Source organism: Narcine bancroftii, chromosome 7 (assembly GCF_036971445.1).
Source record: "Narcine bancroftii isolate sNarBan1 chromosome 7, sNarBan1.hap1, whole genome shotgun sequence".
Classification (NCBI taxonomy): domain Eukaryota; kingdom Metazoa; phylum Chordata; class Chondrichthyes; order Torpediniformes; family Narcinidae; genus Narcine; species Narcine bancroftii.
Window position 1 is genome coordinate 209154932 of NC_091475.1, and position 24275 is coordinate 209179206.

Genomic DNA, 24275 nt, shown 5'->3' on the forward strand with positions numbered 1-24275 from the left:
TTCCACGTGACCTATTTTCTTTCACATGCCCATCTGTTACTGCGGATTCCAACCTATACTAGGGCCCATTTGGGAGGCACAGTTAATGTAGCACTTAGCACAAAAGCTATTACAGCATTAGTGACCTGGGTTTGATCTGGCGTTGTCTGTAAGGAGTTTCTACTTTCTCCCCATGACCTGTGTGGGTTTTCTCTGGGTTCTCCGGTCTTCTCCCACCTCCAAAACATACAGAGTTGGGAGGTGTAATTGGGTGGCAGGGGTTTCATAAGCGGTTGGGCTTTCTTCTCTGATGCATCATTAAACGAAACAGAGCACCACATAACCTCCCAACCAGCACATCTTTGGGATGTTGGAGGAAACTGGAGCACTCGGGAGAAGTCAATGTGGTGACAGAGAATCTAGGCAAGCTTCACACCAGTGGACGTTGGAATCCTGCCCCCCCCCCTTACCCCCAACTCCACCACAAACACATTGATGGAAATCAAGAGTCGATACCCACTGCACAGCAGTAGTGACGGAGCTGCAGCCTCATAGGTCCAGGGACCCATGCTGCAGCTTAAACTCCAGCACTGATCGTGTGGAGCTTGCACGTGCTCACAGGGAAAATGTTTCATTTATTCATTCTCTCTGGTTTCCTCCCACATGTGCAGGTTGGGAGGTTAGTTGCCTGTCGTGAGTTGCCTCCCCCCTTCCCCACCCACCAGGTGTAGAATCCAGTGGGGGAGGGGGTGCAGTTGTATAGACATGATGAGAAAGCGAAAATAAAACATAATCAATGTATATAGGTGCTTGTTGGTTGGCATGGTTTCGGGTCTTTTTTCTGTGCTTTTTGTGTGACTCTTGGTACAGAAATACATTCATTTCCCAGATCTGACAATTCCACTTCACAGAACAGAAGAGCATCTCACATTTTCCCTCAAACCCATCTCTGCAATGACACACTAAAGAAAAATAAGACTACGTCTTTTCATATCTTTTATTCCAAAACAAAACCAAATGTGGCTTTCAGATACTGCAGTGATCCAACTGCACAGATGACACTGTGTAGGCCAGGGCATAGTACAACATGACTATATATGCTGTCTGTCATTTAATAGAAAGCTCAACAAAGGAACTGCCATAATTTCCCACCCAACACTCTACCCAGTGGTTTTTAAACTTTTTCTTTCCACTCACATTACACCTTAAGCAATCTCTATGCTATCGGTGCTCTGTGATTAGTAAGGGGTTGCTTAAGGTGGGCTGTGAGTGGGGAGGGAAGGTTGAGAACCACTGCTCCAGATCCAATTGTTACTGAAATATTTTGCCTGAGAAAAAAATTGTCATTGGTCCATTTTCTTTGAAAACCGCGCACAAAACGAGTAAATTAGGTATGATTAAAACTGGTTTTCAACCTTTTTCTTTCCACTCACATACCACCTTAAGCAATCCCTTACTAATCACAGAGCACTGATGGCATAGGGAATACTTACAGTGGTATGTGAGTGGAAAAAGTTTGAAAACCGTTGCTCTACATGGTCATCAGCTGCTCTTAACAGTTATCCCTGCTTTTGATTATACAAATTTTTTTTAGGGTATTGCATAAAAAAAATAAGTAATACTGTATACAACACAAGGCTTCCACCCTCCCAAAACAATTTAAAATTTTCAACCACATCGGATTTATCCAGGACGGTAAATCATTATGGGACTTGAGGTTCAGCAAATTATGCCTTGGAGCACTTGGAAATACTCAGTAGGTCTTGCTGCATCTGAGGAAGGAGAAACAGTTCACATTTATGGTACAAGACCCTCTGACCCATTCCCCTTCTCCAGATGCTTCCTGACCTGCCGAATATTTCCAGCATTTTCTGATTTTGTTTCAAATTTGCAACACTTTTGATTATCTTGAGAAACCTCAGTTACCATCAATACGCAGAGCACAGCAGGTCACGCAGCATCTATAGGAAGTATAGGGTAACCAACGTTTCAGGCCTGAGTCCTTCAAGTTATGAGCAAAGAGAGACAGGCGCCTGGGTAAAGAGGTGGGGAGAGGAGAGGAGGAAGGAAGGACCAGGGGGGAAGAGCAGAGGCCAACAAGCAAGAGGTCTGAGGTAGAAATGAGTAGTAGAACTTAAGAGAAAGGTGAGGGGAGAGGGTGCAGCTCTCTAAATGGAGACCATGAACTCCACCCAAAAACTAGGAAGATGTCAGCTTTTGTTTTGATTAAACCAAGCAGAAGCCCACTGAGTCCCACCACAAACTCGTCTGAGAAGGTGAGATCAATTGTTTACCAGTTCTCAGCCTGCTTCTCACCAGGGACATACTTAAGACATACTGGACAGTCAAGGGTGAATCACTTGCGTCCACCAATCTACTCGATAGATTTTTCCTCCCTGTCCAATCAGAGAACATTTCCACAATGTTTAAACTAGCCTTATTGAAACATGTCACTCAGTCACTTGGGGAGGAGATAAATAAGATTTCATTAGAAACTTCTTCCATGGATGGTTGAGCATGAACTTGTGTTCAAAGCTCCTGGTGATGACTCAGTCAGGAGCTCCCATCTCTGCCTGTCACACCAGAGGAACTGCAAACTCCTGAAGGGTCTACATTGAAAAGGTTCAGCTTAATACTCAAGAGATTTCCAACCAAACCTTTCTGAAAGTTGCCATGACATTTTGCAAAAACATGAAAAATTGCTGGAGAAACCCAGCAGGTCATGCAGCATCCAGAGAAAGAAAACCAATTAAAGTTTCAGCCCTACGTTCTTCATCAAGAATCTGGAAAAACAAGTAGACACCGGAATAAAAAGGTGGGGGAAGGTGGGAGGAGGAGTGATTTGTATATCCACCAGGCAATTTTTCCTTGTCCAGAGTCTACCATGAATGTAAATCTTGTACGGAGAGCAGCTGAGAGGAATGGGGGTGAGGATGGGGGTTTACAAATGGCCCTCCTCAAAAAAATTATTTATTCCAAAAACAATCCACCTATGTGAAAGAACTGACATTTTTTAACAAAAAGACAGGTTATATTTTTGCCACATGGATAGTAGAGGCCACAGTTCTTCCTGTGTTCTGCGACCATTGGGTCTTGTCACCCATCCAATGAAGAGGAATTAACTGATCTATCTCTGTATTTCAGAACTCTGTACTAAGTTTTTTTTTATTTGGTATACTGTGTATGGGTTGACTACCTGGACTGTTTGCAAGACAAACTTAGTCATTGCACCTTGATACAGGTGACAATAAGCTTTCATGGAGTACAGAGGGAGAAAGGATGATGCGGTTCTGATGACAGTGGGATGAAAGAGAGATCTATGAAGCATCAAAAAGAATAAGTTTAGCCAAATCGTTTCAGCATGATCCTATACAAATCAGCCCCACTGTTGCTGCAGAGGTTGCATAAAGAAACCTGATGGAAATAACAATGCAAAATCAGTCTATAGATTCAGAGACTAAACAACGATCTGCTGGAGGAACTCAGTGGCATCAATGGGAGAAAAAACATCAGGCTAGAACCTTCCACGGCTTGGGTATTGAAGCATCAACTGTTCCTATTCTCCCATCGATGCTGCTCAACTCATAGTGGATTGTATTTTGCTCCAGATTCAAGCATCTGCAGACTCTTGTGTGTCCCCAATAGTTTCAAAGGATTCGATTAGGGAGGTCAACCAGAACAGAGTCGGAAGCACCAGTTGCCCTTTGTTGAAATTCACCCAACATTTTGAGGAAGGTGGTGTTGAGGAGGAAAATAGGACCCTTTAATTGACTGGAGGGGAATGGGGGTGGAGGTTTGCAGGTGACCATTTTCAAAAAGACTTAACTGTTTAATCCCAAGACAGCATGTCAAACCACTTGTTTAGAAGAACAGACATATCTTCAAAAGCAAAAATGACACGTCGTGTTTTGGCCACACGGAGAGCGAAAATGCCCACGGGCTACAGCTCATCATGCAGCTTGTGACCGTCGGGTTTGACCACCCGCCCAACGAAGAGGAATGAACCGGTCTTTTTGTCCTTGACCAGGAAGATGAAGGGGTGGTCAGCGTAGAAAACCTCTGGGTTTTTCAGATCCTCTCGACTATAGATGAAAGCATCGTATGGGTCACCTTCTGTGCTCCATTCCAAGGCGCTGCCATGGACAACACTGGCCAGGTACAGGTCCTTCTTACCCGTGATTTTGGACAAGTCAGCTTTGCTCTTGTCCACAGCTGTTGTCAAACCAATGCTTCCAAGATGTTTCTATGTTGAAAGTAAAAATATGAACAGGTCATTACATGCCCAAGAACAAGAGAAACAAAAATCCTGAGAATGCTGAAAACAATCAGCCAGTCAGGCAGGATTTGAGGATGTAGATGCAGAATTAGGCTGCATGACCCATCCAGCCTTCTCCACCATTCAAAAGCTACCTTAAGAAAGGGCTCAGGCCCAAAGTATAGCCTCCTATGGATGTTGTGGGATCTGCTGAGTTTCTCCAGCATTTTTTGTTCATTAACTACAATCACAGCATCTGCAGACCTTATTGTTTAATTCAAGTCATGGCGGATGTATTTTTCCTCTCAATCCCATTTTCCTGCCTTCTCTTGATAACCTTGCTAGTCAAGAGAGAAACTGAGTTAAGAATTCAAGTCAAATACCCTTTGACAGAAGAAGAATTAGCTTCAAGCTACAAGGGGTATGGAGGAAGAATGTATAAATCAAAGAGAATACCTCTGATAGGTAACATGTGAAGGGGAAAATAGAATGACGGTATCAGACCAATGTCCCTCCAACTGAATTCAATGACCCGCTGAGTTATTTTCTGACATTTTTCTGCTATAGTTTCAGATTTTCAGTATCTACAGTTCTTTTGTTGCGAGACATGAACAGGGATTGGCCATTCAGCCCCACAAGCCCACTGCTTCTCTATTCTTGTGTAGAGAGACAATGAGGTGGTCAGGAAGATCTGGAACATGGGCCAGAGTCAGAGAGTTAAGAGTGTTTGCCTATTTCCAAACAAAGACCTACTGGAGGAACTCAGCAATTCAGACAGCATCCATGGAGAAAAAAATAGTCAACATTTTGGGTTGGGATTCTTCATCAAGATAAAAGAGGGAAAAGGATAGCTCAAGCATAAAGGGACTGGGGAGGGGCCAGAAGGTGATAGAGTATTGGACAGATTAAGGTGAGAAAGATAGGGGAGGAGACCACACTGATGGAAGGGTGGGGGGAAGGAGGGGGTGGGAAGGTTTGAAAGAAAAGTTGGACAAGGACAGATGGAAACAGTGGCATCGAATTGAAATCAAACCTTTCCCCTTCTCTCCCACCCTTGTGGTCTCCTCCCTAGATACCTCCCCACCTTAATTTGTCCTTTATCCTATCATGTAATGGTTCCTTGTATGGTTGCTATCACCCCTTCCCACTTTTGTCTCTAGAAAGGGTTCAGACCCAAAATGTTGACTGACCATTCTTCTCCATAGACGCTGTCTAGTGCATTGAGTCCCTCCATCTTCTCATTGCTTACTTGTAGATTCTAGCATCTACTGTTCTTGTGTTTTTCTTTTCTAGGATATTTCCCTTGTCCTAATAACAAACCCTATGCTCTTTGACTTACTGTAATAATAGACCCTGCTTTTTAAAATATTATTTAACCACCTGTGGCACTTACATATTGGTTGACTTGCCTGGATAGCACAAAAAAAACACTGTATCTTCGTTCACGTGACAATAAGCAATTCAATCTGTGTCAAAGATGCTTAATTTACAATGTCCTGTGTAATATGCTTAACAAGAATGTGTTTGGGTATTGGTAAGGATAACATCTTAGACTTAATTCGGGTGTATAAGATTATTAGAAGCATAGAATGGACAGCCACCACCTTTTTCTCAGGGCAGCAATGGCCAATGGCATCTGTTTAAAGTGAGTGAAGGAAGGTTTAGAGAAATTAAGTTTTTTTTATTGGAGAGAGTGAGATACTGTTAACAGCATCTGAGCTGCATGTATTTGCTTTTATCTCTCATGGCTAGGTGGGTGGTGTTGCTTAGTTGGAAGGACGTTACCCCACCTACTCATGCTCAATAGCTGCGCGGCATCATGTCATATTTAAACTTAGTGATGATTAGATGCTCAATTTCTGATTTGAATTTAAATTTTCAAACACCGTGGGGACCCTTTTTGAATTACTTTTATAATCTCTGATTTGTTATGAAGGTAGAAATGTTGTCTAATGAGGTACTTTATCACTGATAAGAATTCTGTCTCCCTTTTTTTTGGGCCAAACAGCTTCTTTCTTGGTAATGGTTTTAGATTTTTCTTTTTTAAATATAACAAAATAATATAATATCAAAATAATATCTATTTGATTAAAATGTGGAGTACCTTGGATGAAATATGATTTAAGTGTAATGTGTCCTTTTGAATTTTAACATACCTGTACATCCATATGAACTCCGTATTTCTGGATGTGAAATTTCAATGTTAATAAAAATATTGAAAAAGCAAAGAAAGTGGTAAGTTTTTATTAAAAAAAAAAACACAGATGGGTGCCTGGAATGCATTGCCGAGGGTGGTGGTTACATAGAGACATCTAAAAGATTCTTAGACAGGCATGTGGATGTAAGAAAAATGGAGGGTTATGGGTGTGAGGTCGAGAGGATTAAAATCAGCTATTCTCAGTGGGGGCCCACAGGACATTTGAGGGGGGGGGCCATTGGATGGAAATCATAAGAGTTTTTTATACAGTCAGTAGAAGTATAGAAGAAACCAATTAAACAACTGCTTCACAGGGAAGGGGACTCATAAACTTTGAGCAAGAACCTAAGGAAGCCATATCCAAAAAAGGTTGTGGACTAGTTTTACATCTGTTTGCACAATATCATGGGCTGAAGGGCCTATTCTGTGCTATAATATTCTGTTCTATAACATCTAGTAGCCTGCAAAATCTGATCGCCTGACACCACTAAAGTCTCAAGGGTGCTGGACCAGTTGATGAGAGTTTTATTGTACATTTTAAAAGTAGCTTATTGCCTGTAATGTGGACTCAGACATGCCAAATGAATTTAGGTCTCTCCACAATGCTTACCTGGAGCTGGTGGCTGGCCCTAAATTTGCCCTTTGGCAAGGAGATAGCTACCGCCTGCTTCTGCAGTTTGCTGATCCACGCATTGATCTGCTCCCTAGTCAGCAGCTTCTCAATTTTGTCCAGAGACTGGAGCTGGAAGGGCATGATGAAGATCATACTGGAGAGCTTATGGGATAGCTCCATCTCCAGAACGTGCACTTGATTGGTATCATCCTTGTAGAAGTTATACAGGCCTACAAATGCAGCGAACAAAAGATAAAGATTATAGTCACACATCATGGATCAGGCACTTTGTCCCAACTCATCCATGCTTCCATTCTGGGCTTGTCCCAGTTGCTAGCATTTGGACAATATCGTTTTAAACCCTTCCCATCCATGTATGCTTCCAAATGCCTTTTGAAGAGTACAGTTGTAGTCAAGTCAAGTTTATAGTCAGCTCATTGTACAGCCCGTCGAAATAGCATTCTCCGGTCCTCGGTGCAAAACATTGTGACACACAACCAGACATAACGCACATACAGACAAATAATACATATGCAAGTCAAGTATTTTATCTATAAAAATAAATAAATACTGCTTTTTACAAATGAGAGTCTCAAATTGTTAGTGTGAGCAGTTCCTTTGGTCGTTCAGCATTTACGTTGCCTGTGGGAAGAAGCTGTTCCGAAGCTGTTCCTCAGCCTGGTGTTGGCTCTAATACTCCTGTATCTCTTTCCTGATGGGAGCAGCTGAAAGATGCAGTGTGCAGGATGGAAGGGGTCCTCAATAATTTTGCACACCCTCTTCAGACAATGATCTCGTTAGATCACGTCAATGGGGGAGGTGGGGGGGAGGGAGCTGCTTTTATAGCTTCCTCTTGCAGCTCATTCTAGATAGGGACCGAAAATATTGGCCTTCAGTTCCCTCAAATCTTTCCCCTCCCACCTCAAAGATGTTCTCTAGTTCTAGAATCATCTACCTTGGGAAAAAGACGGTGAGAATTCATTAAAACCTCTATAATGTCACCCCCACCCCCCACCCCGCATCCTTTGCTCAAGGGAATAAAGTCACAGCCTGTCCAACCGCTCCATATAACTCAAGCCTGACTGTCCCAGTACCAACCAGGTGAATCTCCTCTGCACCCCTTCCAGCTTATTGCTGTGTGACCAGAACTTCACACAGTTCTTCAAGTGTAGTCTCAGTAGTGCCTTGTACAGCTCTATCATGTAATCCCAAATTTTGTCTTCTATACCCTGATCCAATAAAGCCCTCTTCACCAACTTACCCACCTGAGTTGCCACTTTCATGGAACTAGACCCCTTGGTCTCTCTGTTCTACAACACTTTCCAAGGCCCCACCATTTATTGTGCAAATCCTGTCCTGGTTTGACTTACCTAACATTTGACAGAGTTAACTTCCATTTGCCACTCCTTGGCCACCTTCCCAATGGATCTGGACTAAATTTTCTCTTTAATTTTATTTACAGTCAATTCCGGCCATTTTAGCCACCCAATCACTCCTAAATTACCCTTCAACTCCATATGTTTTGAAGGGTGGAAGGAAACTGGAGCACCATGAGGAAACCCACCCAGACACAGGGAGAATCTACATACTCCTTACAGACAGCACCGGATTCGAACCCCGGTCACTGGTGCTGTAGTAGCCTCATGCTAATTGCTACCGTGCCTGTCCTGTTGTAAACTTGGATATCCTTCCTCACTGTGCACTACACCATCAATTTTCATGTCATCTGCAAATCTACTAATCATGTTGAATACATTGCCATTCAAGTCATTAATAAAGATGATAAACAGAGGATTCTGAAACATATCACAGGCCTCCAATCAGAAATAAAGCTCTCCATTATGACCCTCTATCTCTACCCACTAAGCCAGTTTTGAATCCAATTGACCAGCTCACCCTGGATCCCATGTGACAAACCTGCCATGTCGAACCTGATTTGTTCATAAGAATCATTCAAACACCAGTTAAGAGAGTAAGATAGTCAGGTTTATGTGAACTATTTTGTAACCACATAAAAATACACCCTTCTCACTGTAGTAACTGTAGTGCACCACTGTGAGGTGTATGTATATGTGTAGGTTAGTGTGTGAACAGTTTCCTGGGATGGTGGAAGACATCTGTAAGTAAAATCTCTTCTGTTATTTGAATTTTGCATCTCTGTTATTTAAGAAGTCTCCCAGGTAGCTCTAGAGACATAACAAAGAGCACAAGGAATGTAGGTCAAATAACTGGCTCAGTGTTGCAGCGAGTAAAGCCACTGCCTCACTGTCGCCCAGTCAGATAATGTTTGTGTTGAGTTTGCATGGTCCCCCTGTGACCTCCATCACCCCAAAGATGTGTGGGTTGGAGGGTTATTTGTTTGTAGGTGTGTAGTGGTAGAATCTTTGGGAGGGGGTGAGGGATTGAGGGGAGAATTATGCAGGATCAGTGTAGGATTGATGTAAATGGATGGTTGATGGGACTTGTTAAGAAGATGTGGATGTTTCCATGCTGTAAGGAGAAGCTGTCAAGATGATGGCCAGTGAGGGCCTCTGTGGCTGAAGAACACATAGGCAGAGGGCAACTCGAGGCAAGGAACCCACGTGAGCTGCTGGCAACTTACAGTCAAAGAACTCACCCCAAGCTGCAGACTGCTGGAGCCTGTCTCTAGGCTGGATGAAGGGATACCAAGTATCAGAATGAGGGCATCGAATACCCTGAATATGCCTGAGATTGGCTGATTTTGGAAGCCAAGCAGGCTCAGGACTGGCCAGTACTTGGAGGGGAGACCGCCAAGGAACACCAGGTGCTATAGGTTTCTGTGAGAGGCGCTAGAGAAAATGGCGACTCTGTCTGCCTTACAGCAGACAAAAGTTAAAGAATTTCATGTATGTTACATTCAGAATCTTTACCTTTACAAGAGAACACTAAAGACGGGAACACGTCTGAGGGGCCTTAAGCGCTGAAGGCTTCCCAATCGTATCAGAGGTTTGGATCTGGAGCTCGAGTTGCTGATGGTTTGGACTGAAGTTAGTGTGGCTGCAGAAGCTATGGAAATGCTGAGACGAATCCATGGACACGCCGTGACTCTGAAGGCAGTCTCTCTTGTTCTCTTTCTCTGACTGCAAGGGGCCCCGGTCAATTTTTGCTGATGTTGAATCTTTGTCTACCTTCTTTGGCTTGGCTTCACGGACGAAGATTTATGGAGGGGTAAATGTCCACGTCAGCTGCAGGCTCGTTTGTGGCTGACAAGTCCGATGCGGGACAGGCAGGCACGGTTGCAGGGGAAAATTGGTGGGTTGGGATTGGGTGTTGGGTTTTTCCTCCTTTGTCTTTTGTCAGTGAGGTACGCTCTGCGGTCTTCTTCAAAGGAGGTTGCTGCCCGCCGAACTGTGAGGCGCCAAGATGCACGGTTTGAGGCGATATCAGCCCACTGGCAGACTAAATGCAATTTTGTGTAATGTTACATTGCATAACAATAAAAGATGCTTGATTCTTAAAGATGAGGAGACTGTGGGAATGGGGAGTTTCAGGGTCTGGCTCTGCATTGGGACCCTCCCTGGGCCTTGATAGTGTGGACAGCGTGGAGAATCCAGGAGCAAATGTAGTGGTCAAATCTGCATGTGTCTGAGATCTGGCATGTTCCAGACTTTGTGCTCTGCAAGGACAACTGAAACATGGACACTGCATCACCTAATTGGTGAAAGGACTGGAAAGAGTAGATATGGCATGATTGTTTCCCATGGTAGGGGAGTCTAGGACAAGAGACCACAACTTTAGAAAAAAAGGGTGTCAATTTAAAATGGAAAAGTTTTAAGATTTTTCTTTAAAAATTTCTTTAGGCAGAGGGTCGAGTCTGTGAAACTTGTTGCCACAGGTGGCTGTGGAAGCAAGGTCATTGGGTACATTCAAGGCAGAGATTGACAGGTATTTGATTAGTCAGAGCATCAAGGGTTACAGGGAGAAGGCCGAGAGTGGGGCTTAGTGGGGGGATGGATCAGCTCATGATAGAATGATGGAGCAGCCTCAATGGGCCTACTTCTGCTCCTACATCTTGTGGTCTTGTTACCTCCTGGCTTGCTGTCAGTGCAACCTAACGCAATGAAAATTTGCCATTCCAAATGCTGAGTTTTTGGCCCAGGATGTAATGGAACATTTCTGTTCTTCTTCACTCAATAGGAGACAGTCCAATATCTTACTTGGAGGAAAATGCCTCCAGTGGAACCACTCTCCTTCAGGAATGCCCCTCGGCAACAACGATGAGTTGCATTTACAGAGAAGAGGTGGAAAATCTCGTGGAATCGTTCGAGAGGAACAACCTGAATCTCAATGTGGACAAGATGAAGGAAATGATCGTGGACTTCAGGTGGACTAGGAACGACCACCCTCCACTACACATCAACAACTTTGTAGTAGAGAGAGTGGAGAGCTTGGGGTTCACTTATCTAGTGACCTATTGTGGGCACTCAACATCTCCTCACTTGTCAGGAAGGTGCAACAGTGACTGCACTTCCTGAGAAGACTGAAGTGGGCAAGACTACCAGGCCCCATTTTGTCAACCTTCTATAGGAGCTCTCTCGAGAATGTTCTGGCCGGCTGCATCACAGTGTGGTAGGGTTTCTCAAAATAAATGGGTTAGAGATCAATCCACAGGACCATAAGAGTGGCCAAAGAGGATCACCAGTCTCCCTCTACCCCCATCGACATGATCTACCAAGATCATTGTCTGAAGAGGGCGCGCAAAATCATTGAGGACTCCTTCCACCTTGCACACAGTATCTTTCAGCTATTCCCGTTGGAAAAGCCTGTTGGAAAAGAGATACAGGAGGATCAGAGCTAGCACCACCAGACTGAGGAACAGTTTCTTTCCACGGGCAATGAGAATGATGAACGACCACTGCAGCTGCTCACTCTAACAATCTGAGACTCTCATGTTAATGAAGCAGTATTCATTTATTTATTTATTTGTATAGCTGAATACTTGTCCTGCATATGTATTGTTTGTCTGTATATGCGTTTTGTCTGATTGCTTTACACCGGGGTCTGGAGAACATGGTTTCGTTGGGTTGTACTTGTGAAATCAGCTGACAATAAACTTGAATTGAATCTGTTCCCCGGAGAAAGTAGAACCTACCTGTGCGGTGCATCATGTTTATCGCAACAGTTTCAGAGCGGCTGGTCATGAAACTTCTTTGGTCCACCATCTTGTGGTGGAACTTCTCATGCCAGTGAGCTGCAATAAAAAACAGAATTCCGTCATTCCCTTTCTGTACGCCAGGGCAAGTGGACATGAAGCAGTGACAGAGAGAAAGGATGGCAGATTTGGAGAGGCTGAAGGAGCTAGATCTTGTTTTTGAGATGTTCAAGTAACTCATAGGTGGAATAAAGAGAAATAGCTTCCACTGACATGGATAAAGTGAATGCTCACAGTCTTTTTCCCTGATAGAACTGGAGGGTTTATGGTGAGAAGGGAGATGATTGAAGAGGCACCTGAGGGGTAACTTTTTCAATCAGCATTTAATCAGGATCTTAATGACCTGCCAGAGAAAGCTATAGAAGTGAGGAAAACACAAAAATGCTGGAGGAACTCAGCAGGTCATTCAGTGGTCAGAGGAGGTAAAGACATTTCAGGCCTGAGACCTTCTTCAAGGTATGAGCAAAAAAATGTAGGCAGGCACCTGAATAAAAAGACTGGTAGAGAAGGGAAGAAAGAGCAGGAGGAGCAGTACAGACCAAATGCCATAATTGGACCTGGATAGGAAGGCAGGAGAGGTTGATCAGTGGAGGGGAGTGGCTCTGTTAATGCAGAGCTGGGGAAAAGGGAGACAGAGGAGATGGGGAGAGGGGATAGAGGAAGGGAGAGATGTGGGTGGGGAGGAGGGTGAATGGTGAAAGGAGAAGGCAATGTTGGAGTGTGCCCAGACAGAATGAGGTTTTGCTCCTCAAATTTGTGTGTATGAGACATGTTGGCATGGGAATGGGGTGGAGAATTAAAATGGGTTGTCACTGGGAGCAGACTTTCGAGATTCAAGAAATGGGTATGATTTGGACAGATATATGGATAGGAAGGGTTTTGAAGGATATGGGCCAAATACAGGCAAATAGAACTAGCCCTGAATGTGAACTTGGTGGGCATGGATGAGTTGGGGTGAAGGCCCTGTTCCATACTGTATGACTCAATGACTCTGAGGACGAAGGACCAGAGGGTAAGGTTTCCTGTTCAAGAATCAAGGAGAAAAGGAATATTCCTCACCCACCCCACTGCCTTACGCTGGGAACATAACACCAGGTTAACTGGAATACACATCTAAACGTGAATTTAACTGGTGAGCAACATACCAGTTGCAGGGACTTACGCTTGAAGAACATGGCATTGATGATCATGGCTCCATCAGTTTTCTCCAGGTCCTTGGTGACCTCAGGAAGCTTGCCTTGTGTGGTCTTTGCTGCCCATTCATTGATGGCCTTCAGGGCACCCTTCTTGTCCCTGAAGTTGATCTTGGAGTGCTCCAGGTTGTAGTGCTTCTTGCTCTTCTGCACAAAGTCCTCGGCGAACTTCACCGAAGTGGGAATATAGAGCTGGCTGCCAATTTTCCAGGTGCCGTTGCGCGCCGTGGAATTGCTGACTTCCGCCATGAGCTGGGAGATCGAGAGGTGGAACTTTCCATCTTGCACCTTGCTCATGTCAAGCAGAGCCTTTGCCTCAGCAGCTGTTGAGCCCTGGGCTCCGAGCGACACCATTCCCAGAGAAGAGGCAAGCGCCACAGGGGAGAGCAGGATGTTGGTGGTGGCTTTGTCCTTGGCCATGGTGAGGTACAGATTCAGACCCAGCTTGATGCTGGCATCTGCCAGCGTGGTCGTAAATTCGCTCTGCTTCTCCTTGGCAGGTGAGACTGCATCTATCACAAGGCCAACAGCCAAGATCTTTAACAGCCACATGGTTCCAATGGACAAAGAATAATCCTGCAAGATCAAGCCAACCATTTATTCATCAGACCAAGCCTTGCTAACTAGCCAACTTCCTCCACTGATCTCTCATTCTATAGTAACAAAATAAAGTGTCAACCAAGTGCAAAAGGGTTAGAAGTTCAAAACCCCAAATATACATGATATTGATAAAGTCACAGATGGAAATCTGTGCACCTCATGGTCTAACCCAAGTAAGGATATAATACCATTGGAGGCAGTTCAAAAGAGATTCACCAGGCTGATTCCTGGGATGGGAGGACCATCAGAGACTTTTTATTCCTAGGGTAAAAATGTCACATACTGGAGGACCTGCATTTAACATGAGGTGGGAAAGTTTAAAGATGTGAGGGGCTTTTTTTTTTTATTTTTTTACACAGAGTGGTGGGCACCTGGAATGGGATGTCGGGGCAATGGTGGAAGCAGATATGATAGTTAAGTTTAAGAGGCTTCCAGATAGACACATAAATGTGCAGGGAACAGAGGGATATGGATCACCTGCAAATGGCAGAGATTTTGTTTAATTTGGCAACATGTTCGGCACAGACATTGTGTGGGGCAAAGCGCCTGTTCCTGTGCTGCATTATTCTAAGAGAGGCGAAATGGACAAGAAAAGGGGCTGATCTTTTAAAAATGAGTCATGTAGAAATTTCTTCCCAGTGAGAGGTGAGTCTTGAAATTGTAAGTGGAGGTGGAGAATTATTTTGGAGAACTGAGGGTGAAGGGATTGAGGGCTGGTGCAGATCAGTTGCATTCACATTGAGTGCAGGCTGGAGTTCTTGTGCTATTCTATGAAGAACATTTTCTTGTGTCCTTATGTCATTCTTCTTTGAAGAACATCATAACAGACCAGAGCCACAGATGAGGCGAGACAATTTAATCAGACCATATGCAAAGGATCTGAATTACGCCATTCAGCCTATCAAGTCTGTTCTGCCATCCAAATCATAGTTTCCTCTCAACTCCATTCTTCTGCATTCCTTTGATGCTTTTCGAATCAAGAACTTGCCAACTTCTGCTTTACATATACCCAATGTCTTGGCCTCCTCAGCCATTTGTGGCAACCATTTCCACAGATTAACCCCCTAATTTCTCCTCATCTCTAACGAGATGCCCTTTTATTCTGAGGCTCTGCCCTCTTGTCCTAAACTCTCCCAGGTAGACATTTTGCTGGACAGCAATGCAGAACTGCTTTGAGTATGGAAAAGCATAAGAAACAGCTGTAGACACAATTGCTGTTACAAGGATTTAACTCAGTCAGTGCCAGACAGGAAAGGTTACCTTTAACAGAGGATCGTAGATCAAACCCGAGTGGAGATGACTTGCAGTGTGGAAACTCCCAGCATATTGAACAGCTCATTATGTTGCAGGTCGTCATCATTTGCTCAGCAAGAAGGAACACGTGTTTATATACAGCAGAGCAAATGGGTCTGGTGGAACATCCTTTCCCACTCTCAACTGGTGAAACAGTTACTAGTTAAGCTACTGAAGAGGTTCCAAGGAGCCAAGTTATAAGAACCTATGAACTAGGTGCAGAGGTGAACCATAAGGCAAATCAAGCCTGCTCTCCCATTCAATAAGATCATGCAGATCTGGCCGTGGAATCAGCTCCGTTGACCTACCTACTCTGCAAAACCCTTAACGATGCAAACATCTATCTGGGTCTTAAATACATTTAATGAGGCAGCCTCTACTGCTTCCTTGGGCAGAGAATTTCACAGACTCCCTACTCTCTGGGACAAGCAGTTCCCCCTCATCAGTATCCTAAATCTACTCCCCTGCATCTTAAGCCTATGTCCCCTCCTTCTGATCTCATTGATCAGTGTAAACAACCTTCCTACCTCGATCTAACCTATTCCTTTCATAATGTTACGTTTCTTCAAGATCTCCTTGAGCGGCACGATTAGTGAAACGGTTAGCAGAAAGTTGTTACAGCACCAGCGACCTGCATTCAAATCCAGCATTGTCTGTAAGAAGTTTGTACGCTCTCCCATGTCTGCATAGTTTTCTCCGGGTGCTTGGGTTTCCTCCCAGCCTTCAAAAATGTTGTAGGTCACTTGGGTGTAATTTGGCAGTATGGGCTCATCGGCCAGAAGGGCCTGTTACTGTGCTTTATGTCTCCCCTCACTCTTTTGAATTCCAGCTTGTGGTCCCAGGCGACAAATCGCTCCTCCTAAGCTCTCATCCCTGGAATTGACCTGGAGAACTTCCTCTGCACCACCTGCACTGCCTGCATATCCTTTCTTTCTGAGTAGAAAAGTCCATGGGATATCAACAGATGACTGGCAGCAGGAGCCGGACACTCAGCCCGTAGAACCTGCTGTAGCCAATAGAATCATGGTTGTTCTGCTTGTATCCTACACTCTTCTGGCCATCAGCTAGCGGCCTTTCACCTCTGAGACACATGGTGGATTCCGATTAGGAAGAGTTAAACATCTGACTCGGGCTCATGCCAGGATAGGGGCTGCTTACAAACAACAGAACTGCACTGTGCGATTTCCTGTGCCAAGCCATCTTCAGCAATGGTCCCAGACAACTGTTACAGAGCTCCTGCAGTCAGAGCTCCATTCCACGTGGCCAAGCATCAGATGAAGGCGGAGAACTTCTCAACTGTCCTAAACTCTGCTTCCAATCACAGCTTTGCTGATTCGGCAAACATCATCTTCTCTGGAGAGCCACGTCAAAAGTATTCTGATGCAGCTTGCTGGCTGTCTCCCGGAGGTTAGGACAACACAGAGAAAAACATGGAAATTCCAGCTTCCAGTGGCAATAGTACTCACTCCCTGTAGCTCACTACCCACTCACCACATATCTCTTCAAGGGGTTCAGAAAGGGAGGCAATGGTCTTACTTCTACCTCTCCCCAAGTGTCTACAGAACTCTGTGTAGTGCCCTAACTCCAGATTTCAGACTCCCAACCACCTGTGAACCCAAATGTCGCAAACATTATGGCGTTCTGAAATGAGGGACTATGTATGTAGTGATGGAATTTCTACATGGTCATACCAAAATGTATACAAATAACCTTGAATAAAATCTGGAATGTGCACTTTGATTACAAATTTAAAACTAGAGCACAGGGTAAAATAAAGGGAAAAAAGTGTCTTTGACCCAAACATTACAGACGGAACTGTATAAATGACATTTCAGGCTTGTGCCCTTTCACAAGCTATAAGTAAAAAGCAAGCAGGTGCCTGAATTAAAAGGCTGGGGAGAAGTAAAGAGGCAAGGGGAAGGAAACAGACCAGCAGGTAAAATTTTTTTATTGGATATGGATAGGAGGACAGGAGAGAGAAAAGGGGTGATTGATTGAGGGAGGGGATAGCTCTGTGAATGCAGATCTGGGGGAAAGGGAAAGAGCGACATAGACAGAAAGACAGAGATAGATGGGGGTGGGGAGGAGCTAATGGAAACTGGAGAAGGCAATGTAAATACCCTCCAGTTGGAGGGTGCCCAGTTGGAGTATGAAGTGTTATTGTTGTTGAGGTGATGGAAGTTTACAATACTCCATGGAACCAAGTCTCTTTCCATCAGTCCTCCTGTTGGTGAGGAGAGGCTGAAGTAGGGAACAGATGTGAATTGGAAATCACATGGAATGGTGGCAACTTTATGCAGCTAAAAGTCAAGGAACGTGCATGGTCCCAGTCTTTGTCCCAGGGGAGAGAAATCTAAAACTAGAGGTTCTTAGAGTAAGATGAGAGAGGAAAGGTACCTGAGATGTGATAGTTTTTCACAGAGAGGGTGGTGAATCTATGGAATGAGCTGCCCGAGGAAGTGGTAGATGCAGGCAGGGACAGATACACCATTTAAAACACACGTGGATATGGATAGGAAAGATTTAGAGGGATATGAGCCAAATACAGGAAAATGGGACTAACTCAGGTTGACATCTTGGTCAGCAGGGCAGTGTTAGGCCGAATGGTCTATTTCCATGCTGTGTTGCCAACAAGTCCTGACACAGTGACCCCTGGTTCTCAATTTCTCAGCGAAGAAAAACAATCTCCCTGCATTCAGGCCTGTTGAACCCTGTGAGAATTTCTCGTTTCAATAGGATCACTTCTTGCCCTTGAAATCCAAGATCAATTCTCCTCATTATCCTCTCCAATGACAGACCTACCAACCCAGCAACAAATCTAAACTAAGAACATTCCAGAACAGTATAGGCCCTTCAGCCCACAGTGTTGTGCCAACCTATGTAAATCTACTCCACAGAAATCTAACCCATACACCCATAATCCTCTATTTTTCTTACATCCATGTGCCTGTCTCAGTGTCTTTTAAGTGTCCCTCTTGTACCAGCCTGTACCACCACTCCCAGCAATCTATTCCAGGCACTCACCACTCTCTGCGTTTATATAAAAAAAACTTACCTCTGGACTTCTCTCCTAAACTTCCCTCCACTCACCTTAACCAGATGTCCTCTGGCATTTGCTATTGTCCCCCTAGAACAAAGGTGCAGACTTCAGGAACTGAGTTACAGGGAAAGATAAAAAGTGCGGTGATTCCACAGTAATGCTATTTGCTCTGTGTGTATAGCTGGCCCGCATCCTTGCTGACTAACCCTGTGGCTCCTCCCCTTGGAATTCCTTAATAAAGGTGGTTACCCCCAAGTCCCTTCTCCCTGGAATCAGGCCAGCAACATGAGTGCTTGTTCATTCTTGTGGGAATAAAAGCCTGTCGTCTAGTAACTTCCAGTCTTTCGAAGTTATATCAAAAAGGTTAGGAGTTTTTTCACTGAAGAGTAAAAGAATGAAGGGAGATTTGATAGAGAAATTTAAAATTATGAGGGGAATAGACAGAGTAAATGTAGGAAGGCTTTTTCCACAAACCAGAAGACATGGATTGAGTGAAAAGGGAAAGGTTTAAGGGGAACATGAGGGGGAACTTCATCACACAGAGAGTGGTGGGGGTGTGGAACGAGCTGCCAGCTGAAGTGGTGAATGTGGGCTCAATTTAACGTAGGTACATGGATGGGACGGGTATAGAGGCCTAAGAACTGGATGCAGGTCAGTGGGACTAGGCAGAAAAATGGTTCCTCACAGATTAGAAGGGCTGAAGGGCCAGTTTCAGTGCTGTAATATTCTATGGTTCCATGTTCATGCTATCTAAGCCCCTCATCCTATACACCTCGAAGTCACCTCTCCTCCTCCGTCACCAAAGAGAAACCCCCCACCCCCCAGCTCTTGTCAACCATGCTCCTTAAAATTTAATCACATGTATGATGGCACACCAGGTAGTGTAGCTGCCATGTAGAGTTTGATCTTGACCTCGGATGCTGACTGTGTGGAGTTTGCAAGTTCTCCCTCTGAACATGTGATTCCCTTCCTCCTCCCCACCACACCTGTCCTCCAGTGTCCTCCAGTTTCCTCCTCCATCCCAATGACGTACTGGGTTGTAGGTTCGTCCTTAATTACAGTTCTAGTGTAGAAGGTCAGTGGTGAAAAAGGAGGTGATAATGATGTGCCAGAGAGAATAAACTGCTGCTGAGGAGAGGCTGAAGTAGGGGACATAAAGCATTGGGAATGATGGGATTGTTCTGCTTGAGAGCCAGTATTGAATGATAAGCAGAATGGTCTCCTTTTAGGATGTTATGTGTCACATATTTCCTGTCTCCAACCACTCCCACTGCCTGCCATTGGCCGTCTCATCTTGCAGGCATCTCCCTACCCACCTGGTTCACTCTTAACGAGCAGTTGATCCTCTCTCCTCAATCCCCAAAACTTTTTTAAAATTTACTTAACAACATGTTTCCAGCCATTGAAACCCATGCTGCCCAATTACACCTACAATCTTGTGTGTTTTGGAGGGAGGGAGGAAACCAGAGCAACGTGAAACCCAACACAGGTCACGAGCAGAATGTATAAATTCCTTACAGACAGCGAAGATTCGAACCAGGGTCACTGGTGCGGTAATAGCATCGTGCTAACTGCCATGCCACCCATAATTATTAGAGAAAAAATTGAATGGAGAAAAGTTTAGGGGCAACATCAGGGGTAAGTTTTTCACACAGAGAGTTGTGGGTTCCTGGAATGCCTTGCCAGGGGGGTGGAGGAGGCTGAAACAATATGGATGTTTAAGAGACTCAGACAGGCACATGAATGAAAGTAAAATAGAGGGTTATGAGGTTGAGAGAGTTTTTTGGTAGATATATATAGGTCGGTATAACATCATAGGCCGGAGGGCCTGTAATATGCTGTAATGTTCTGTGTTCCCATTAAAGAAGCAAATCCTTTCATAAGAACATAAGAAATAGGAGCAGGAGTCGGCCATCCAGCCCGTCGAGCCTGTTCTGCCATTCAATGTGATCATGGATGATCTCCTGATAGGCTCATCTCCACCTTTTGCCCCATATCCCTTAATTCCTTTACTATATAGAAATCTATCCAACCTTGTCTTAAATATATTTACTGAGATCGCCTCTCCTGCTTCAATTGCAGCAAATTCCATCGATTCACCACACTGTGGGAAAAGGAGTTCCACCTCATCTCTGTCCTAAATTTTCTACCCTGAATCTTGAGGCCATGTCCCCTAGTTCTGGTCTCCCCTACTAATGGAAACAACTTGCCTACCTCAATCATATCTATGCTTTTCATAATTTTATACATTTCTATAAGATCTCCTCTCATTCTTCTAAATTCCAGTAAGTAGTCCTAGACGACTCAATCTCTCCTCATAGGCCAACCCCTTCATCCCTGGAATCAACCTGTTGAACCCCCCTTTGCACTGCCTCCAAAGCCAGTACACCTTTCCTCAAATAAAGAGACCAGTACTACACACAGTTTACCAACGGGAGGATTTTTCTCCCATACCTGAAAACTCCAGGACAAGCCTAAAGCATTGGTAACTCTGGAGAGGACATGCTGGAGGCTATCAGCAAGGTTTTCCTGTCTTAAATGGAACTTGTCTTCAAGTAAATGAAGGTGGTAATAAATATTAATTGTTTCACTAAAGCAATAAAGCAGTCAGCTTTCCCCTCCTTGGGGAAACATTATAGAGCCCAAAATTCATTCTCAGCTCATTGATTAGAAGAGAAAATTTGATTAAATGGTGATACACAGGAGACTGCAGATGCTGGAATCTTATACAGGACAAACTGTTCACTTCAGACAAGTTGGATTCAAAGGGAGCCCAGTTGATGCCATTGTATTTAGACAGCAGTGGATAAGATGTCCCAACACCTTGGCAGAGGAGGTCATCAAATAGAATTGACACAGAGATGCGTGAGGATAAGTCAGGGTAGCAGATGAAATGGAATCTCCAATGGAAACAATGCAGCCTCCTCTGCATCGGCGAGACTGGATTCTTCCTTGAGCCGCTTTGCTCCAACCACTGTCAATTCCACTTCCCAATCCCACAATGACATGCCCATTCATGGCCTATTACACTGCCAGGCTGAGACCCCAAACAAATTGGAGGAACTGCACCTTAGATTCCGATGGTGGTCTCCAACCAGACAGCATTGATCTCCAATTGTCTTCCCCTTTGTTTTCCCAACCAACCCTCCCTCGCTTTCCCTCCCCCACCCTCTCTACCTGTTCACCCACATCTTCCTCCAGCTCCCCACCTCTGTCCCTTCCTTCCTCAATCTTCTTCAACCGCTGCACCTCCTATTTCTCCCCGCCCCCCCCCCCAACCCTTTTATTCTGGTGCCCACTGTTTCTTGCTCTTCCTGATGAAGGGCTTCAACCCGAAACGTCGGCCCACAAATGCCGCCGGACCTGCTGAGTTCTTCCAGCATGTTGTGCGTGGCTCCAGTTTTCTAGTATCTTTAGTCTCTTCTGTTGACAGGTTTAGATTTAGTTTTTTTTTAATTATTGTCACATGTATGCAGAAACAGTGAGATCCTTTCAAAGGCCAGCAAAGAATTGCCACATGTTGGCTCCATCTTGAAGGAAGTAAAAGAAAGTAAGTGGTCGAGGGTCACACACTTCCTCTGATGTGGTCTGCCACCCTCCCAGTTGCTGAGGTCAAACCCTCCGTAACTGTTTGCCTACTCCATCTCACCTCGTTGACTCCCTCATCCTGATTCCCAGAAGCCATGAGAAGAGTTTAGGGTGGAAATTCCAGGGTTTGGGCTGTCAGTAACCGAAGTCAAGGCTACTGACGGTGGAACAAAGAAGGGCTGGTTAGAAATGAGGTACAGAGGGATTTCCAAATCTGTGTGTGTATGACACACCTTTTGGAGAGGGCAATGTGCAGAAATATATCTTGTCTATAGCTCTGTGCAGTCTCCCTCACCCCCCTGCAAGCTGAATGGGTCTCACCTGTGGAATCAGATTTCAAGTTGCCACAGTCGTGCATTCAGTTGAGTGGATTGGGAGCATAGCAGTGAGCATGACGCTATTACAGCCCCAGCCACCTGGTTCAAATCCGCCGCTGTCATAATTATTAGCCTGTACATTCTTCTGGTGACTTGCGTGGGTTTCCTCCAGGTGATCCAGTTTCCTCTCTCCCCTCCAAAACATAGGGAATTAGTAGGTCAATTTGGTGTAATTGTGGGCCTAAGCTATAGGGAGAGGTTGAGCAGGCTGGGACATTGAGAGATCGGCTGAGTTCCTCCAGCATTTAAGAGTGTTTTTACTTTATTTCTTGGAGTGCAAGAGGATGAGGGTTGATCTCAGAGAGGTTTACAAAATCATTAAGAGCTATTGATTGGACGAATTAACAGTCTTTTACCCAGAGTTGGGGTATCAGTAAGCAGAGGGCATAGATTTAATGTTGGGGGAGTGGTGGGGGGGGGGGGGGGAGAGACTTAACATGATCCTGAGGGATAACTTTTTAACACAGAGGGTGCTGGGTGTACAGAACAGGCTACCAAAGGAGGTGGATGAGGCAGGCACTCTTGCAACGCTTAAGAAAAGCTTGGACGGATACACAGATGGGATGGGGTTTGGAGGGATATGGGCCAAACGCAGGCAGGTGGGACGAGTGTGGGAGAGACATTTTGGTAGTCGTGTGCAAGTTGGGCCGAAGGGCCTGCTTCCTCTCTAATTGGGAAGCACAAGTTTCGTGGGGAGGAAGGGCAAGTTCCAAAAACACCCCTCTGAGAGCGATAAAAAATTCAGTGCCCACAGGGTCCAAGCTTCTTGTCTTTGCCTGAACAGTAGAAATATATTAACATGCTTCAGAAAAGAAAATACACACATCATAAGAAATAGAGGGTCTAACCTTGAAACTTTTTCAAAGTGATGTCAACTTTTGTCTTTGTCATTCTGAAAGAAAATAGAGATATCAAGGACAAGATCACTTCCCCTGGAGAAAGGGAATGTGTGCTTGGTGGAATCTTCATGGTGGGGGTGGGGGGGAGTGATGGGAGGGAGGTGGGAGGAGCTATTTCTACTCTGTGCCTTTAAGTGAATCTAAAGTTTAAAAAGTATTCGGAGAAGCCCTCCCAATGAAAGCTGAGGTATGGAGGGAAGGGGAGGAGGCAAGGCATCAGCCAATGGTATTTGCCAGAAGAGACATTTTTCCAGACTTCTGGAAGATTCCTTAACTATTTCCCCACCCAATCCCATGTAATGTAGAACTCTAGGAAGATTTTGAAGAACAAGCTAATGAATTTTAAAAAAGCAAGTTAAAATCAGAAAAAAAAAATAAGGCTCAAGAACGAGTTTGTTAAAGTTTGACTAAACTCTTGCCAAGTTAAGTTTGCAGTGTTCTGGCTTCTTCATGACCCAGTTGCCACAGCTAACGGAATCGTTCTTCACTTGCTGAATTTTAACCCAGAATCAGTCTCATGAAGGTAGAAATGTAGAACAGTGGGGAAAAATGCCAGTCAAAGTCTGAAACTGCTCCCCATAAACTTCCCAGCTCTCAGGCGCCAGGATAAGGAAAACGCTCCTCCTCCACTGGGATTAAGGCTCCTGGCTTTAGGGAGGAGGACCTACAAAATTTCCCACCAGAAAGAAGATGGGCTCTGGCCTGCCAGGGATCAAGCTATCCCTGGCGCTGGGGGATCAAGAGTTTTTGCCTGTTGAAATCTGACTCACAGCTGCTGGAATCGGGTTCCTGTATGCTGGAGAGATTTCTGCCTGCTGTAGTACGTATGGGCTCTTAGCTGCAGAAGCCAAGAATTCCTGGCTTCTGATCAGGAGTTCCTGCCTCCTGCAGTGTGGGATCTTAGTTGCAGGGATAAAGAAGACTTGGGTGCTGCCGTGATGGTCTCACCTGCTTGTCTTGGCTCTCCAGCTGAAACCCCTCCACTCCCGCTCTGATGGACGGCTCCCAAAAAAGTGGACCACGTCCTGCTGAAAGACAGTTACTTAAAGACTGAAGCATGAACTGGAA

General features: G+C 44.8%; 2 protein-coding genes across 13 annotated transcripts in view; one reads left to right on the forward strand and one right to left on the reverse strand.

The window, feature by feature from the left end:
• Nucleotides 1-24275, forward strand: part of gdpd5b (glycerophosphodiester phosphodiesterase domain containing 5b) — a 312299-nt gene that overhangs the window by 6388 nt on the left and 281636 nt on the right. The gene's annotated exons all lie outside the window — the stretch shown is intronic.
• LOC138739648 (serpin H1-like) lies at nucleotides 963-24252 on the reverse strand. Of its 4 annotated transcripts, none has more exons than XM_069892126.1 (7): nucleotides 24156-24252; nucleotides 23157-23200; nucleotides 18394-18430; nucleotides 13380-13986; nucleotides 12158-12256; nucleotides 7042-7274; nucleotides 963-4222 (listed from the first exon to the last, which is right to left on the reverse strand). In XM_069892126.1, exons 4-7 carry the CDS (start codon nucleotides 13960-13962, stop codon nucleotides 3920-3922), a joined length of 1218 nt encoding a protein of 405 aa, XP_069748227.1. In that variant the 5' UTR covers nucleotides 13963-13986; nucleotides 18394-18430; nucleotides 23157-23200; nucleotides 24156-24252; the 3' UTR covers nucleotides 963-3919. The 4 variants fall into 4 exon arrangements, with proteins under 4 accessions (XP_069748227.1, XP_069748229.1, XP_069748225.1 ...); XM_069892128.1 differs by having other exon boundaries at nucleotides 18359-18430; XM_069892124.1 differs by lacking the exon at nucleotides 18394-18430.